This window comes from Ranitomeya variabilis, chromosome 2 (genome assembly GCF_051348905.1).
Source record: "Ranitomeya variabilis isolate aRanVar5 chromosome 2, aRanVar5.hap1, whole genome shotgun sequence".
Classification (NCBI taxonomy): Eukaryota; Metazoa; Chordata; class Amphibia; order Anura; family Dendrobatidae; genus Ranitomeya; species Ranitomeya variabilis.
In genome coordinates this window covers 702,640,735-702,660,413 of record NC_135233.1, presented here as the reverse complement: position 1 = coordinate 702,660,413, position 19,679 = coordinate 702,640,735, and the positions used below count along the sequence as shown (strand labels likewise).

At 41.3% G+C, this 19,679-nt stretch overlaps 2 protein-coding genes across 3 annotated transcripts in view; one reads left to right on the top strand and one right to left on the bottom strand.

Annotated features, from left to right (window-relative positions):
- LOC143807647 (uncharacterized) overlaps positions 1 to 19,679 on the top strand; it is a 255,796-nt gene that overhangs the window by 153,340 nt on the left and 82,777 nt on the right. The window lies entirely within an intron of this gene.
- The window catches only part of LOC143803926 (uncharacterized), a 123,560-nt gene that overhangs the window by 66,319 nt on the left and 37,562 nt on the right, over positions 1 to 19,679 (bottom strand). Inside the window, exons 2-5 of the mRNA XM_077281683.1 lie at positions 7,927 to 7,971; positions 7,795 to 7,830; positions 7,537 to 7,575; positions 5,155 to 5,205 (exon numbers count right to left, since the gene is read on the bottom strand). Coding sequence (XP_077137798.1) covers positions 5,155 to 5,205; positions 7,537 to 7,575; positions 7,795 to 7,830; positions 7,927 to 7,971 — 171 coding nt within the window. The remainder of the gene's footprint in view (positions 1 to 5,154; positions 5,206 to 7,536; positions 7,576 to 7,794; positions 7,831 to 7,926; positions 7,972 to 19,679) is intronic.

Sequence of the window (19,679 nt, the reverse complement as noted above, 5' to 3'; positions counted from 1 at the left end):
GGGGAAGAGCCGAGAGTAGATGGATTTTTAATTTAGACTTACTGAAGCCAATTGGTCTAAATAGGAAGCCAATTGGTCTAACAAGTGAAGTCGAGTTATTTGCATTTACCTAATGTATCCACATCTATCCCCGCCCTATTGCAGCAAAGGAATATACTGTGTATAAAGCAGCTGTGTCTTTCAATGGATCATCCCTGACTAAAGAGACCGTGATCTCCGAAACGTGTAGGAATTGGTACTAATGGCGCCTCATATCCCCGCTGGTCACGTGACAGCTGACGTCACAAAAGGTCCTGCCGGCAGATCGCTGCATCGCAGACCTTGATCACGAGCTTACCATGCTCGTGCACTGCCGGGAAGGAGGCCTAGGGAGCGTGTGCCACCGGCCGGGACAACAATCCTGAAGAAATAATTTTTCCTGAGCGGCTACCATCATTCTTACGGAGGAGGACTCGAGTAGAAATCCCGTGCTTCAGACTACAACATCGCCTTCAGAGAGGTAATCTCAGCACTATGCACTTTTTGCCGTCTGGTTTGTTATTCTGCAAAACTGGGATCTTTTGTTCACCAACTGTTAAATCAGGAAATCATTTGGGCTAATTGGACTCTATATTCAAGGCATTATTCATATTATTGATTTTTTTTATGATAATTGACTGTCCAGTTTTACTTTTAATCATATTTCTATTAAATATGTCTGTTTTGTTTTACTGCAGGAAAGAGTATCTGTAAGTGCAAACTATATAGTATGAATTTTATTTAATAGTCCCCTTAGGAGCCTTGAAACTGTGATCGCCTGTGCACTGCACAGTACTGCTATGTATAGCAGAAATCACAATCTACTATGAACTCTGGCCATGAGCCATCGTTCACAGGAGTATCATAATGAGGGTAGACTACTGGAGACAACCAATCGGTTCCCTGTGAACACATGACAGGTGCCAATGTGCGGTCTGAATGACGCGCTTTTGGCTGTCGCATGTTAAATCCTGCTGTCAGACATTTAGAGTCAGAGATTTAACAGTGATTTTTTCTCCTGGTGCTAGCAGGGATCTCACTGAGGTCACGGCAGTTCAGCCCGACTGGGAATGCAGCCGTAGTGATCGGAGGTAACCTCGATAATGTCACCGCCATTCACTGAACATATCATTCACCAGTGGTTCTCAGCCTGGACGGTTGCATCTTGGCACTGTCCAGCCTGAAAACTGTTTTTCCCTCAGACATGGATTATGGCATTGGACAGAATGACTGATAAATGAGGGATATAGTTGCTTTTTATTTTTTCTTACAAAAGACAAGGGCTTTGGTCGAATAGGCGTTGGGTGAGTATAACTGTCTTTGTTATTTTTAAATAAAAAAGTAAAAGTATGTTTTGTCTTATTTCTAGTAAACGACTTTACTCTTGCTGTGTCTTTATTTATGCCTCTCCATTACTAAGCTGTGGGCTTGATGTCACCTGACAATACAAAGGTGACATCAACACCACAAATATTAACCCCACTTGCCACCACTACAGGGCAAGTGGGAGAGCTGGGCAGAGCGCCAGAATTGGTGCATCTAACAGAGGTGCCTTTGCTGGGCAACTGCGTGTTGCTATTTTTAGTCTGAGGGGCCAATATCCATGGCCCCTTATCAGCCTGAGAATACCAACCCGTAGCTGCTTGCTTTAGCAAGGCTGGTTGTCAAAAATGGGAGGGACCCCATGCCTTTTTTTTGGATTGCTTAAATAATTAACAAATATAGTGTGGGCACCCCTCTATTCTTGATAACCAGCCTTGTTGAAGCTGACAGCTGAGGGTTGCAGCCCCCAGCTGTGAGTTTTGCCAAGCTGGTTATCAAAAATACAGGGGATCCCAAGCTATTTTTTTTTAAATATTTATTTACAGCACAAGAGACGGCTAATGAATACACCCATCAGCCACTCCTGTTCTCACTGTTATTAGCGGCAGCAGGTGTCAGATGATGGGAGCTGTAGTCCCATCCGCTGACACCAGTGACCAGAGGTAAACTTTATACCTTTGATCACAGCGAGCGCTCACGCTGTCTTTTGACAGCGTGGGAACTGTGGCTCTCTGACTGGTGGGGATGATTTCACCACCAATCAGAAGAGGAGTTTGCCATGCTGTCATGCAGGGGACAGCGTGACAAACAATCGGTGTTCATGCAGTCGAACCCAAACAGTAACATGGACATCCTTCATGGCATGGACATCAGTGTCCGTGCCCAAATAGTAGGTGTTCGGTACAGGTGCTGAACTTTACTGTTTGGGTTCGCCCATCTCTAGTTAAGATCAAAAATTGGTTGGAGAAATTGGATGGCAAATATTGGTATTAGAGATGAGTGAGAACATTTGAGTGAAACTGAGCATTTTAAGGGACAATAACTTAAACCCCTTCACAACCTTGGAAGCACCTTGTATATACTAGTTGGGAATAACTTCCTGACCTTGGTCGCCTGGTGTTCAGCGATCCGATTGGTGTCCCCGCCATGTCATCACGGGGGTCTGATTGTTGACATGGTGACCCAAGGTCGTCATGACGACATCGGGGTTACCAATCTCTAGCAAGCTTGCTAGACCATGCTGAGAGCTATATAAAGAGTGCTATATAGAAAAAAACATAAAATCGTTATGTGTCTGAATATGGTACCAATAAAATCGTCAACTCATCCGGCAAAAAACAAGCCTTCCCATGACACTGTCACCCGAAATATGGAAATGTTAAAGCTCTCAAAACATGGCACTTGTTTTTTTAGTGTGACAGTAGCCAAGCATAAAAAACAATATAAATCTGGTATCGCTGTAATTGGGCAACCTGAAAAATAAAGTCGTTTAATCACTTATACCGCATGAGGAAAGGCATAAAAAATAAGTAAAACTAATTACCAAAGGGAAAACTGATGAAGGGCATAGATCGTCCAAAGACAAAGTAATAATAATTTTTTTTAGCTTTATTACATTTACATATTAATAACATGATAACAAAGGAGATGGCATCAGTTTTCTGCTTTCACGGTCCTTCGTGGTGTTGTTTAGGACATAGCAGGCTCTTAATTCCCAAAGGGCTATAATTTCCTAAATGTCATGTGAGGGGGAATTCTGCTCTTTTAGCACTAAGGTGCTCTTTTTATGGAGTCTGTAAACTATTTTAGGAAAAACTGTGCTCCGAGCTTCGCTGTGTGGCTAAGTAGTACAGATGTACAGCCACACATGGGGCATTTCTACATTCAGCAGAAATTGTGGGACAAATTTTGGTGCCACTTTTAGCCATTGTAAAACGTGGGGCTAAAACAAAGTTTCTGTGGTAAAAATGTATTTATTTTTTCTTCGTTGCCCAATGGTATAAAATTCTGTGACACACCTGTGGTGTAAAAATGGTCATTGCACCCATGGATTAATTCTGCTCTACTAGCACCTTATGTGCTTTGCCAATGTAAAATGGCACCCTCAAACCATTCCAAAAATATCTGAACTCCAATATGGCACTCCTTCCCTTGTGAGCTTTGCACTGTGCCTCAAAAGTAGTTTTCGACCTCATATGGGGTATCGGTGTACTCAGGAGATATTGCACAACAAATTTTGGGGTCCATTTTCTTCTGATATCCTTGTGAAAATGAATAAAATTGGGCATAAAAACATTTTTGTGGGAAAAATGGGATTTTATGTCTTCATGGCATTATGTTATAAACTTCTGTGAAAAACCTCGGGATTCAAATTACTCACCATACATCTAGATACATTGCTTGAGGGATACAGTTGTATAGTTTCAAAATGGGGTGACTTCTGGAGGATTTCTACTGTTTAGACACATCAGGGATTCTTCAAACGCGACTTTGCGTCTGCTAATGATTCCAGCAAATTTTGTAGTCAAAAGTCAAGCGGTGTCCTCCCATTCTAAGCCCTGCCATGCACCCAAACAGTAGTTTTCCTCCAAATATAGGGTATAGGGGTACTCATGAGAAATTGCACAACAAATTGTATGGTGCACTTTCTCCTGTTACCTCTGTGAAAGTGCAAACTTTGCGGCTAAAATGAACATTTTTGTGGAAAAAATGTGATTTTTTTTATTTTCATGGCTCTGCGTTATAAACTTCTGTGAAGCACTTTGGAGTACAAAGTGCTCACCACACATCTAGATAAATTCATTGAGGGGTCAAGGTGACAAAATTGGGTCACTTGTAGGGTTTTTTCACTCTTTAGGCACATCAGGAGCTCTCCAAATGCGGCAAGATGTCCACTTATGGTTCCAGCAAGTTTGGAATTCAAAAAGTCAAATTGTCCTCTTTCCCTTTCGAGCCCTGCCATGCGCCCAAACAGTAGTTTCCCCTCACATATGGGGTATCGGCATACACAGGAAAAATTGTACAACAAACTTTACTGTGCATTTTCTCCTCTTACTCTTTTGAAATTAAAAAGTTTGGGTACAAAGTAAAAATGTTGTGGAAAAAAAGTATAATGTACAGTTTTTTCCTTCCACATTCCATTAATTCCTGTGAAGCACTTTCAGTTTGAATAAACTTCTTCAATGTGGTTTTGAGGACTTTGAAGGGTGCAGTTTTAAGAATCATGTCAATTTGGGGTATTTTTTTTCATACAGTCACTTTAAATGTAATGTGGTCCTTAAAAAAGGGTTTTGTAAGTTTTGTTGAAAAATTTGAAGTTGCTGATGAACTTTTAACCCTTTTAACTTCCTAACAAAAAATGATGTTTCAAAAATTATGCAGATGTAAAGTAGACAAGTAGTAAATGTTATTTATTAACTATTTTAGCTCTTTAGTTTAAGGTCATAAGAATTTAAAGATGGAACATTTCTAAAAGTTCCAAATTTATTTTATTTGATATCTTCACAAATAAATGCAAGCAATATCGAACAAATGTTACCTCTCATGAAGCACTGTATCATTGGGATCCATTGAAGCATTTCAGAGTTATTGCCAATTGACACTAATCAAAATTGTAAAATTTGGCCTGGTCATGAAGGCAAAAACAGGCTTGGGAGTTGAACGAGTTAAAGAAGTTTTGAAATTCCTGGAGAAAATCTGTGCAAGCAAGTGAATTCAATTTCTGCTGTTCCCTCATTGATAGTACAGACTCAATACACATGGTATAAAACAATAAACTAAATAGCATGTAATAAATGTATTTTTAAAAGTTACCTTCTTTTGCTTTTTCCTTTGATACTTTTTTCTCAATTATTTTTTCTTTTTCTGAAAGATGGACAGTTTCAAAATGTGCAACATCAATTATGATGAATTACTCGCCTAATGAGCAAATGGATATTTCAATTCTGTCAAGATTTTTATTCAACAAGTGGTTATTTGAAAATCTTTACATGTACTTGAGCAAGTACATTTTTAAAAGTTATGGCCCTGATTCATCATTTGCGCTTTTTTTGTTAACGTTCTTTGCTCTCATTTTTTTGCCTTGTGGTATTAGTTGCGATTTTTGACGCCAAATTCTTCAAAGTGGTTCAAAATTAAGCCAAATTTTTTGGTGTATCTAAAAATACACCAGGGAGGGACTGGATTGAAGTTGTGCCAAATTTTGAGACTTTTTAAAAAGTTACAATTGATTATTCAGTCAAGAACATCGGAAGTGTGAAAACTTCGCCATAAACCGGAAAGCAAAAAAACGAATTTGAGCACATATAAAAAATATGAAAAAGGGGCACAAATAGAATAATGAATTGGATGGAAACAAAAATTAAGGTGCAAAACACACAAAATTAGACAAACAGGAGCAAAAGCAATGATGAATTGAGACATACAGTATATGTTCATTGAGTTCAGTATATTTTCATAAAATAACTGAGCTTAATTAAATAGTATGAGATACCTTTAAATATTTTTATTTTAAAATGTAATATTATTTATATTAAAAAACGGATAAGTTATGCCATTTATTCACAAATTTTACTGAGCTCTAATTCTTTTTGGGGAGATCACTTCAGTAGTTATCTAATTATTATAAAAAGCAAAATTACATGAAAACGCCTAACTTCATCAAAGCGATCATGACAAAATTTTGGCAAAATACACTTTTGAAAGGTTATAAACTCTTTCTACTTTTGGAGTCCACATGTGTAGTTCATGATGGATGACTATTTTTAATCCAGTCCCTGGAGACGCGTGTCACTTTTCAGTTGTAAAAAAACCCTAAAGATATGAATTTGGATAGAAACTGGTATGCATGCTGCATGTAAGCGCAAGTTCTCACTGGCAACTGAACAGAAAAAAAACAAAGACAGAAGCATATTGATTGAATACTCTGCAGTAAATAAATAAACAGCAATAGTGAATGAAAATAATATATGGTACTTAGTTAACATGTTTTTTGAGAAAAACAATGCATAGAAATACATGCAGCTGAACGCTCTGGTCCCGAGTGGGGGCAGCAGTGCCAGGTATTGATGCCACAGACTCGCGCAAGTTTCTCTTATTGCACACACAAGTGAGACCCCGGCCTTAGAGTTAGGACTGTCCCAATTAGAAGTAGTGGGATGTCTTTTGCATTTTTTTTATTAAAAAATATATTAGCTAAGTACCCTATATTATTTTCATGTACTATTGCTGTTTATTTATTTACTGCAGGGTATTCAATCATTATGTTTCTGTCTTCTCTTTTTAGATGTGCCTGATTCGTTAAGAGGTGTATGCCTCTTAGTAATTGAGATTTATCTAATTCCAGCATACTCACTCATCAACACTGGTGATGAATTGGGGCTAAAATGTTTATTCTACGATAAAGTTGAAGGTAGACATCACATGATCACATCATTGAGAATATGCAGTGAACATAGCACAGCTACAGCTCCCTACTCTCTAATAACAGTGAGATTGCCCACAATAGTCAATATTCTTAATCAGGTTGTCCACAAATTCTCCAGATCCTGAGAGTTTGACAGCGGCATTTAACAGGTTAACACCAGCGATTGTCAGCAGTAGTTCTTAGCTGTAACACAAAGCCATTACCTGTCGGGTATGTGGCGACCTCACCATGTGAGTCCACTTAATGCTCCGGCTACCGACTTGGAATGTACATGAATGGCAGATGTCGGTAAGTGGTTAAAATCATAAGACATATTAAATCAAAAAAATGAAACAACTTTAAAAACATGTTTATTCTCTGTAATTTTTTTCCAGTGAAATAGTTATTTCTCAAATTAGTCTTTTAACCAGTTCAGGACCATTTTCCATCATTTTTACCAGGCACAGATATATAATTTTTTTTGCAATATATGGGGCTTAATTTTTATGTAATTTTTATATTTGTTTTTACCTATACAGATCATGCTCACATCATCCAGTTTTTACGTTTTTACGGATTCATTAAAAATCTGTAACATAGGAAACTATTTGTTTTTCTAAATGTTATTCTCTGCTGATGTATAAAAACAGGTGCCATATGGATTGCATAAGGATGACAATCCAGATGGAAAATTGTTTTCTTTTCTTGATGAAAATTGGATTATTTTTTTTACACTCTTGTGTTAACCTTAGAAAAAAATATTGTTTTTTATAAAGCAAAGTTAAGTATACCTGTGACTTTCTCCTTTTCTTTTACTGCTGTTACATTTGCTGCAATTAGAAGAATAATGAATCTATTAATAAAAGTGCCCCTAATGAGCAGAGAAAATAAATATCTCATAGAAACAACCCATGGAGTGAATTCCATACACTAAAGTTAAAAATATCCGCAATAAACAAATGTGAGTTTTTCTTTAGCAAGCTAATTGGCTTCACATAGATGATAAAAAGGTCCTTCATTGCTAATATAAAGGACATTTAAGAAAATACCTTCTTTCTTTCCAGGTTTATCTTCAACTTTGGCTGCTAATAAAAAAAAAGAAAATAGAATGCAGAATTAATACATCAATTAACATAGCAAGTTAAAGTATAAACTATCAATAAGACGGTATACTTTCTTACCTGTAATTATCTTCTTGGGTTTTCCTTCTGTGATAATCTTTGCAGCTAAAATTCAAATATGCATGTTCATTTAGTGTGGAACCATGGCACTATTTCACATAAAGACAGCATCACACAACTTTCTATGCAATTCTTCAATTTTTTTATTGGTTGTCTTTTGTCTACTATTGTCCCACAGTATACAGCACTCTAGATTGTATAGATGAAAATGTTCATTTTTTGCTTAAAAATTAATTCATTTTTTATAGTGAATCTTCACTTCAAGAAAAGTGCATCAACTGGTGCAATAACTCATTTCCAGGAAAATGCTAAAAATCTGAAGTCCCTAATAACCCATAATGTGGGCTCTAGTATGTGTGTTAAAGTATATGGAGTCTGTATATGTAACTGACTTATATGGGTCACAACAGCTACGCATTAACAAAATAATGCTAGGTCAAAACTATGTTAATATAGTGAGAAATTTTCAGCTTGCTTATATGGTCAGAATATGAACATTTCTTACTTATTACGGTATATGCTCGAGTATAAGCCAGCCCGAGAATAAGCCGAGGCACCTAACTTTGTCACAGAAAACTGGGTACGTTTATTGACTCTAGTATAAGCCAGGTACTGTATGTATTGTTCCCTCATTCCTATCCCGGTATGTGTGTTTCCCCCTATGGTATGCATGGCTCCCCCATCCCATTTTGTATGCATAGCTCAGCTCTCCCCTCCCATCCTAGTATGTATAGCTCCTCCCTCCCATCCTTGTATGCATGGCTTCCCATCCTATCTTGTATGCATGGCTCAGCTCCCCCCTCCCATCTTTGTATGCTTGGCACCCCTGTCCCATTTTGTATGCATGGCTGGGCTCCGCTGAGCTCCCCTGTCCTCCCCCATACTCCTCCTTCCTCCTCCATCCTCCTCTGTCCTCCCCCATCCTCCTCTGCCCTCCCCCATAATCCCCAGTCATACTAACCCTCCTCGCACCGTTGATGAATGTCCCTGCATCTTTGTTCAGGCATGGCAGCTTTTTCCTGTGCTGAGCAGTCTTGTAGTACCACTCATTAAGGTTATGAATATATGCTCCAAGCCTATGGGAGTGGAGTTGCGTCCATATTCATGACCTTAATGAGTGGTACCATGTGACCACTCAGCACAGAAGAAGCTGCCGTGGCGGGACAGAGGTGCAGCGATGGAGGGTGAGTATCGAGGTCTTCAGGAAGCCTGCAGCTGTCAACTGTGCTGCAGCCGCAAGATCCCTGCTCCCCCTCTCTGCCAGCTTTCTGGTCCATGATTCGTGTATCCCCTTCAAGACCTTGCCCTTTCCGATTTTGTGTTCTCGTTTTTCGCTCCCCTCCTTCCCAGAGCTATAACTTTTTTATTTTTCCATCAATATGGCCATGTGAGGGCTTGTTTTTTGCAGGCCAAGTTGCACTTTTGAACAACATCATTAGATTTAGCATGTCATGTACTAGAAAACAGGAAAAAAAATCCAAGTGCGGTGAAATTGCAAAAAAAGTGCAATCCCACACTTGTTTTTTGTTTGGCTTTTTTGCTAGGTTCACTAAATGCTAAAACTGATCTGGCAGTTTAGTTCTCCAGGTCATTACAAGTTAAGAGACACCAAACATATCTAGGTTTTGTTTTATCTAAGTGGTAAAAAAATTCAAAACTTTGCTAAAAAAAAAAAAATTGCGCCATTTTCCGATACCCATAGCGTCTCCATTTTTCGTGATCTCGGGTCGGTTTAGGGCTTATTTTTTGCGTGCCAAGCTGTTGTTTTCAATAATGCCATTTTGGTGCATATATGTTCTTTTGATCGCCCGTTATTGCATTTTAATGCAATGTCGCGGCAACCAAAAAACCGTAATTCTGGCGTTTCTAATATTTTTCTCGTTACTCTGTTTAGCGATCAGGTTAATGCTTTTTTTATTTATAGATCAGGTGATTCTTAACGAGGTGATACCAAATATGTGTAGGTTTGATTTTTTTTATTGCTTTATTTTGAATGTGGCGAAAGGCGGGTGATTTAAACTCTTATATTTTTTTATTTTTTTCATATTTTTTTAAACTTTTTTTTTACTTTTGCCATGCTTCAATAGCCTCCATAGGAAGCTAGAAGCTGGCATAGCCTGATCACCTCTACTACATAGCAGCGATCATCAGATCGCTCCTTTGTAGCTGAATTACAGGCTTGCTATGAGCGCCGACCACAGGGTGGCGATCACAGCAAGCCAGCATTAGCAACCATAGAGGTCTTAAGGAGACCTCTGGTTGCTATGCTGACAAATCGCTGAGCCTGATCATGTGACAGGTCGGCGATGCGCTCATTTCCTGCCCCATGGCTGGAAATGCCAGTTAAATGCCGCTGTCAGTGTTTGACAGCGGCATTTAACTAGTTAATAGTGGCGGGTGGATCGCGATTCCACCCGTCACTATTGCGGGCACATGTCAGCTGTTCAAAACAGCTGACATGTCCCGGCTTTGATGCAGGCTCACCACCACAGCACGCATCAAAGCGGGGGTACCGACCTCCGCCGTAATAGTACGGCGGAGGTCGGGAAGGGGATATAAGCCGAGGGGGGCACTTTCAGCACAAAAAATATGCTGAAAATCTTGGCTTATACACAAGTATATACGGTAATTGTTTAGTAATATTTTTCTACCACTGTTCCCAGATTAAAAGACTGGCATGGAAAGCTGTATTAGTAAGTGCAATGTTTTAATTTTCCTTTCATTTTATGATAAATGCGTTATTTAAAAAATCTGCAATTAAGTAAGTAAGAACCACTTTTCCAAGGAATATAGCAAATGCTTATATACTTCAAAGGCACAGAAAAGCCATAAGTAAAATATTACACATCTTTACCTCTTTCTTTCTCTTTCCTTCAATATCTCTCTCTATTTAGTTATATATATCACTTTCTTTTCTCTTTATATATATATATATATATATATATATATATATATATATATATATATACACTCACTGGCCACTTTATTAGGTACACTATGCTAGTAACGGGTTGGACCCCCTTTTGCCTTCAGAACTGCCTCAATTCTTCGTGGCATAGATTCAACAAGGTGCTGGAAGCATTCCTCAGAGATTTTGGTCCATATTGACATGATGGCATCACACAGTTGCCGCATATTTGTCGGCTGCACATCACCACCACCAGCCTGAACCGTTGATACAAGGCAGGATGGATCCATGCTTTCATGTTGTTTACGCCAAATTCTGACCCTACCATCCGAATGTCGCAGCAGAAATCGAGACTCATCAGACCAAGCAACGTTTTTCCAATCTTCTACTGTCCAATTTCGATGAGCTTGTGCAAATTGTAGCCTCAGTTTCCTGTTCTTAGCTGAAAGGAGTGGTACCCGGTGTGGTCTTCTGCTGCTGTAGCCGATCTGCCTCAAAGTTCGACGCACTGTGCGTTCAGAGATGCTCTTAGGCCTACCTTGGTTGTAACGGGTGGCGATTTGAGTCACTGTTGCCTTTCTATCAGCTCGAACCAGTCTGCCCATTCTCCTCTGACCTCTGGCATCAACAAGGCATTTCCGCCCACAGAACTGCCGCTCACTGGATTTTTTTTCTTTTTCGGACCATTCTCTGTAAACCCTAGAGATGGTTGTGCGTGAAAATCCCAGTAGATCAGCAGTTTCTGAAATACTCAGACCAGCCCTTCTGGCACCAACAACCATGCCACGTTCAAAGGCACTCAAATCACCTTTCTTCCCCATACTGATGCTCGGTTTGAACTGCAGGAGATTGTCTTGACCATGTCTACATGCCTAAATGCACTGAGATGCCGCCATGTGATTGGCTAATTAGAAATTAAGTGTTAACAAGAAGTTGGACAGGTGTACCTAATAAAGTGGCCAGTGAGTGTATATATATATATATATATATATATATATATATATATATATATATATATATATATATATATACCGCTCTGGCAAAAATTAAGGGACCACCACATCAAAACCCTGTCATAGGCAGCCCAATCTCCAGACCTGAACCCCATTGAAGATCTCTGGAATGTAATCAAGAGGATGATGGATAGTCACAAGCCAGCAAACAAGGAAGAACTGCTTAAATTTTTGTGCCAGAAGCAGTGTGAAAGACTGGTGGAAAGCATGCCAAGATGCATGAAAGCTGTGATTAGAAATCATGGTCATTCGACAAAATTTTGATTTCTAAACTCTTCCTGAGTTAAAACATTAGTACTGTTGTTTCTAAATGATTATGAACTTGTTTTCTTTGCATTATTTGAGGTCTGAAAGCACTGTTTTTTTTATTTTGACCATTTTTCTTTGTCAAAAAAATACAAAATTTATTGCTTGAAAATTCAGAGACACGTTGGTAGAAGTTTATAGAATAAAAAACCAATTTACATTTTACTATAAAAATAAAAATATACTTATAAAGAGAAAAATCAGACAAACTGAACATGATGCAGTGGTCTCTTAATTTTTGCCAGAGCTATATATACAGTTGTGCTCAAAAGTATACATACCCCAGCAGAGTTTTTGCTTTCTTGACCTTTTTTCAGAGAATATAAATAACATCAAAACTTTTTCTCCACTCATGGTTGGTGGTTGGGTGAAGCCATTTATTGTCAAATTACTGTGTTTTCTCTTTTTAAATGATAAAGACAACCCAAACCATCCAAATGATCATGATCAAAAGTTCACATACCCCATTCTTTAATACGGCGTATTGCCCCTTGTAACATCAATGACAGCGTGAAGTCTTTTGTGGTAGTTGTGGATGAGGTTCTTTATTTTCTCAGATGCTAAAGCTGCCTACTCTTTTGGCAAAAAGACCCCAGTTCCTGTAAATTCCTGGGCTGTCTAGCATGAACTGCACCCTTGAAATCTCCCCAGAGTGGCTCAATGATATTGAGGTCAGGAGACTGAGATGGCTACTCCAGAACCTTCAGTTTGTTCTGCTGTAGCCAATGACAGGTCCACTTGGATCATTGTCATGTTGGAATGTCCAAGTACTTCCTATGCGCAGCTTCCGGGCTGATGAGTGCAAATTTGCCTCCAGTATTTGCTGATAACATGCTGCATTCATCTTTCCTTCAACTTTGAGCAAGTTTCCTGTGCCTTTGCAGCTTACACAACTCCAAAACATCAGCGATCCATCCTTGTGCTTTACAGTAGGAATGGTGTTCTTTTCTTCATAGGCCTTGTTGACCTCTCTCCAAATGTAACGTTTATGGTTGTGGCCAAAAAGTTCAATTTTGATCTCATCACTCCAAATTACCTTGTTCCAGAAGTTTTGAGGCTTGTCTCTGTGCTGTTTTTCGCATTGTAGGCGAGATACTTTCTGGCATTTGTGCAGGAATGGCTTTCTTCTGGTGACTCGACCATGCAGCCCATTTTACTTCAAGTGCCTACTTATTGTGCATCTTGAAACAGCCACACTGCTAGTTTTCAGAGAGTCCTGTATTTCAGCTAATATTATTTGTGGGTTTTTTGTTGGTCTACCTGACCGTTGTTTTGATTTTAAAGAGCCCCTGATTGTTAATCACAGTTTGAATGCTGCTGACTGGCATTATCAATTCCTTGGATATCTTTTTGTATCCCTTTCCTGTTTTGTACAGTTCAACTACCTTTTCCCATAGATCCATTAATAATTATTTTGCTTTCTCCATGAGTCACAATCCAGAAATGTCAGTGGCTGGATGAAAGATGACAAAGGCTACTTTCACACTAGCGTCGTGCACTGCACGACTCTATGCGTCGTTTTGTAGAAAAAATGCATCCTGCAAAAGTGCTTGCAGTGTTGTGAAATTGGATTTTGGGCTCCCCCGGTGGCCACTGGTGGAATTGAACTGGTGTGCATCATCCCCTCTGTTCACCTGTTTCCATCAGGATGTGGGATTCGCTATTTAACCTTGCTCCTCTGTCACTTCCATGCCGGTCAACATTGTAATCAGAAGCCTTTCTGTGCATGTTCCTGCTGCTAGACAACTCCCAGCTAAGTTGGACTTTAGTCCTCGTTTGTTTTTGCATTTTGTTCCAGTTCACAGCTGTAGTTTCGTTTCTGTGTCTGGAAAGCTCTTGTGATCTGAAATTGCCACTCTGATGTTATGAGTTAATACTAGAGTCTTAAAGTAATTTCAGGATGGTATTTTGATAGGGTTTTCAGCTGACCATGAAAGTGCCCTTTCTGTCTTCCTGCTATCTAGTAAGCGGACCTCAATTTTGCTAAACCTATTTTCATACTACGTTTGTCATTTCATCTAAAATCACCGCCAATATATGTGGGGGCCTCTGTCTGCCTATCGGGGAAATTTCTCTAGAGGTGAGCCAGGACTATATTTTCCTCTGCCAGGATTAGTTAGTCCTCCGGCCGGCGCTGGGCGTCTAGGGATAAAAAACGTAGGCAACGCTACCCGGCTACTGTTAGTTGTGCGGCAGGTTTAGTTCATGGTCAGTTTAGTTTCCATCCTTCCAAGAGCTAGTACTTATGTTTGCTGGGCTATGTTCTCTTGCCATTGAGAACCATAACAGTTTGACCGGCCAAAAAAGGGTTAAATTAATTGACAGAGAAAGGAGAGAAAAGAGAAGTCTGCTGAAGATTTTTTTTTTTTTTTCCCTTCCCTTCAGTTCTGAGTGTGCTTGTAATTGAATCTCTTGCAAGTCTGCCTATATTGCAGCCTTTCTCTCTCTCTCTCTCCTTCTAATCCTGGAATGGCTCTGTGTTCACCTGTTTAAAATGGATATTCAGAGTTTAGCTGCAGGTTTGAATAATCTCACCACGAAAGTTCAAAATTTACAAGATTTTGTTGTTCATGTTCCTATATCTGAACCTAGAATTCCTTTGCCTGAATTTTTCTCGGGGAATAGATCTTGCTTTCAAAATTTCAAAAATAATTGCAAGTTGTTTTTGTCCCTGAAATCTCGCTCTGCTGGAGATCCTGCTCAGCAGGTCAGGATTGTGATTTCCTTGCTCCGGGGCGACCCTCAGGATTGGGCTTTTGCATTGGCTCCAGGGGATCCTGCGTTGCTCAATGTGGATGCGTTTTTTCTGGCCTTGGGGTTGCTTTATGAGGAACCTCAGTTAGAGCTTCAGGCGGAAAAGGCCTTGATGTCCCTATCTCAGGGGCAAGACGAAGCTGAAATATACTGCCAGAAATTCCGTAAATGGGCTGTGCTTACTCAGTGGAATGAGTGCGCCCTGGCGGCGAATTTCAGAGAGGGTCTCTCTGATGCCATTAAGGATGTTATGGTGGGGTTCCCTGTGCCTGCGGGGCTGAATGAGTCCATGACAATGGCTATCCAGATCGATAGGCGTCTGCGGGAGCGCAAACCTGTGCACCATTTGGCGGTGTCTACTGAGAAGACGCCAGAGAATATGCAATGTGATAGAATTCTGTCCAGAAGTGAACGGCAGAAGTTAAGACGAAAAAATGGGTTGTGCTTCTATTGCGGTGATTCAACTCATGTTATATCAGCATGCTCTAAGCGTACTAAGAAGCTTGATAGGTCTGTTTCAATTGGCACTTTACAGTCTAAGTTTATTCTATCTGTAACCCTGATTTGTTCTTTATCATCTATTACCGCGGATGCCTATGTCGACTCTGGCGCCGCTTTGAGTCTTATGGATTGGTCCTTTGCCAAACGCTGTGGGTATGATTTGGAGCCTCTTGAAACTCCTATACCCCTGAAGGGGATTGACTCCACCCCATTGGCTAGTAATAAACCACAATACTGGACACAAGTAACTATGCGGATAAATCCGGATCATCAGGAGATTATTCGCTTTCTTGTGCTGTATAACCTACATGATGTGTTGGTGCTTGGATTGCCATGGCTGCAATCTCATAACCCAGTCCTTGACTGGAAAGCTATGTCTGTGTTAAGCTGGGGTTGTAAGGGGACGCATGGGGACGTACCTGTGGTTTCCATTTCATCATCTATTCCCTCTGAGATTCCTGAATTCTTGACTGAATATTGTGATGTTTTTGAAGAACCTAAGCTTGGTTCATTACCTCCGCACCGGGAGTGCGATTGTGCCATAGATTTGATTCCGGGTAGTAAATACCCTAAGGGTCGTTTATTTAATCTGTCTGTGCCTGAACATGCTGCTATGCGAGAATATATAAAGGAGTCCTTGGAAAAGGGACATATTCGTCCTTCGTCATCTCCCTTAGGAGCCGGTTTTTTCTTTGTGGCTAAGAAAGATGGCTCTTTGAGACCGTGTATTGATTATCGGCTTTTGAATAAAATCACGGTTAAATATCAATATCCGTTGCCACTGCTGACTGATTTGTTTGCTCGCATAGAGGGGGCCAAGTGGTTCTCTAAGATAGATCTCCGTGGGGCGTATAATTTGGTGCGAATTAAGCAGGGGGATGAGTGGAAGACCGCATTTAATACGCCCGAGGGCCACTTTGAGTATTTGGTGATGCCTTTTGGTCTTTCAAATGCCCCTTCAGTCTTTCAGTCCTTTATGCATGACATTTTCCGTGATTATTTGGATAAATTTTTGATTGTGTATCTGGATGATATTTTGATTTTTTCGGATGACTGGGACTCTCATGTCCAGCAGGTCAGGAGGGTTTTTCAGGTTTTGCGGTCTAATTCCTTGTGTGTGAAGGGTTCTAAGTGCGTTTTTGGGGTTCAAAAGATTTCCTTTTTGGGATATATTTTTTCCCCCTCTTCCATCGAGATGGATCCTGTCAAGGTTCAGGCTATTTGTGATTGGACGCAACCCTCTTCTCTTAAGAGTCTTCAGAAATTTTTGGGCTTTGCTAACTTTTATCGTCGATTTATTGCTGGTTTTTCTGATGTTGTTAAACCATTGACTGATCTGACTAAGAAGGGTGCTGATGTTGCTGATTGGTCCCCTGCTGCTGTGGAGGCCTTTCGGGAGCTTAAGCGCCGCTTTTCTTCCGCCCCTGTGTTGCGTCAGCCTGATGTTGCTCTTCCTTTTCAGGTTGAGGTCGACGCTTCTGAAATCGGAGCTGGGGCAGTTTTGTCGCAGAGAAGTTCCGATTGTTCCGTGATGAGACCTTGTGCCTTTTTCTCGCGTAAATTTTCGCCCGCCGAGCGGAATTATGATGTTGGGAATCGGGAGCTTTTGGCCATGAAGTGGGCTTTTGAGGAGTGGCGTCATTGGCTTGAGGGGGCTAGACATCAGGTGGTGGTATTGACTGACCACAAAAATCTAATTTATCTTGAGTCCGCCAGACGCCTGAATCCTAGACAGGCGCGCTGGTCGTTGTTTTTTTCTCGGTTTAATTTTGTGGTGTCCTACCTGCCGGGTTCTAAGAATGTTAAGGCGGATGCCCTTTCTAGGAGTTTTGAGCCTGACTCCCCTGGTAACTCTGAACCTACAGGTATCCTTAAGGATGGAGTGATATTGTCTGCCGTTTCTCCAGACCTGCGGCGGGCCTTGCAGGAGTTTCAGGCGGATAGACCTGATCGTTGCCCACCTGGTAGACTGTTTGTTCCTGATGATTGGACCAGTAAAGTCATTTCTGAGGTTCATTCTTCTGCGTTGACAGGTCATCCTGGAATCTTTGGTACCAGGGATTTGGTGGCAAGGTCCTTCTGGTGGCCTTCCCTGTCTCGAGATGTGCGAGGCTTTGTGCAGTCTTGTGACGTTTGTGCTCGGGCCAAGCCTTGTTGTTCTCGGGCTAGTGGATTGTTGTTGCCCTTGCCTATCCCGAAGAGGCCCTGGACGCACATCTTGATGGATTTTATTTCGGATCTTCCTGTTTCTCAGAAGATGTCTGTCATCTGGGTGGTGTGTGACCGTTTCTCTAAGATGGTCCATTTGGTTCCCCTGCCTAAGTTGCCTTCTTCTTCCGAGTTGGTTCCTCTGTTTTTTCAAAATGTGGTCCGTTTGCATGGTATTCCGGAGAATATCGTTTCTGACAGAGGAACCCAATTCGTGTCTAGATTTTGGCGAGCATTCTGTGCTAGGATGGGCATAGATTTGTCTTTCTCATCTGCTTTCCATCCTCAGACTAATGGCCAGACCGAGCGGATGAATCAGACCTTGGAGACATATTTGAGGTGTTTTGTGTCTGCAGATCAGGATGATTGGGTTGCTTTTTTGCCTTTAGCGGAGTTTGCCCTCAATAATCGGGCCAGCTCTGCCACCTTGGTGTCTCCTTTTTTCTGTAATTCGGGGTTTCATCCTCGATTTTCTTCTGGTCAGGTGGAATCTTCGGATTGTCCTGGAGTGGATGCTGTGGTGGAGAGGTTGCATCAGATTTGGGGGCAGGTAGTGGACAATTTGAAGTTGTCCCAGGAGAAGACTCAGCTTTTTGCCAACCGCCGGCGTCGGGTTGGTCCTCGGCTTTGTGTTGGGGACTTGGTGTGGTTGTCTTCTCGTTTTGTCCCTATGAGGGTTTCTTCTCCTAAGTTTAAGCCTCGGTTCATCGGCCCGTACAAGATATTGGAGATTCTTAACCCTGTGTCCTTCCGTTTGGACCTCCCTGCATCTTTTTCTATTCATAATGTTTTTCATCGGTCATTGTTGCGCAGGTATGAGGTACCGGTTGTGCCTTCCGTTGAGCCTCCTGCTCCGGAGTTGGTTGAGGGCGAGTTGGAGTACGTTGTGGAAAAAATCTTGGACTCCCGTGTTTCCAGACGGAAACTCCAGTATCTGGTCAAATGGAAGGGATACGGTCAGGAGGATAATTCTTGGGTGACTGCCTCTGATGTTCATGCCTCCGATCTGGTGCCTTTCATAGGGCTCATCCTGATCGCCCTGGTGGTTCTGGTGAGGGTTCGGTGCCCCCTCCTTGAGGGGGGGGTACTGTTGTGAAATTGGATTTTGGGCTCCCCCGGTGGCCACTGGTGGAATTGAACTGGTGTGCATCATCCCCTCTGTTCACCTGTTTCCATCAGGATGTGGGAGTCGCTATTTAACCTTGCTCCTCTGTCACTTCCATGCCGGTCAACATTGTAATCAGAAGCCTTTCTGTGCATGTTCCTGCTGCTAGACAACTCCCAGCTAAGTTGGACTTTAGTCCTCGTTTGTTTTTGCATTTTGTTCCAGTTCACAGCTGTAGTTTCGTTTCTGTGTCTGGAAAGCTCTTGTGATCTGAAATTGCCACTCTGATGTTATGAGTTAATACTAGAGTCTTAAAGTAATTTCAGGATGGTATTTTGATAGGGTTTTCAGCTGACCATGAAAGTGCCCTTTCTGTCTTCCTGCTATCTAGTAAGCGGACCTCAATTTTGCTAAACCTATTTTCATACTACGTTTGTCATTTCATCTAAAATCACCGCCAATATATGTGGGGGCCTCTGTCTGCCTATCGGGGAAATTTCTCTAGAGGTGAGCCAGGACTATATTTTCCTCTGCCAGGATTAGTTAGTCCTCCGGCCGGCGCTGGGCGTCTAGGGATAAAAAACGTAGGCAACGCTACCCGGCTACTGTTAGTTGTGCGGCAGGTTTAGTTCATGGTCAGTTTAGTTTCCATCCTTCCAAGAGCTAGTACTTATGTTTGCTGGGCTATGTTCTCTTGCCATTGAGAACCATAACATTGCAGGATGCGTTTTTTCTCCATAGACTTGCGTTAGCGACGCAGTGCAATGCATTGCCACATGTCGCAACCGTCGTGCGACGGTTGCGTCATGTTGCGTCGGTCCGTCGCCACCAAAAAACGTTGCATGTAACGTTTTTTGGTGCGTCGAGACCATCTTTTCTGACCGCGCATGCGCGGCCAGAACTCCGCCCCCACCTCCCCACACATCACAATGGGGCAGCGGATGAAAAACAGCATCCG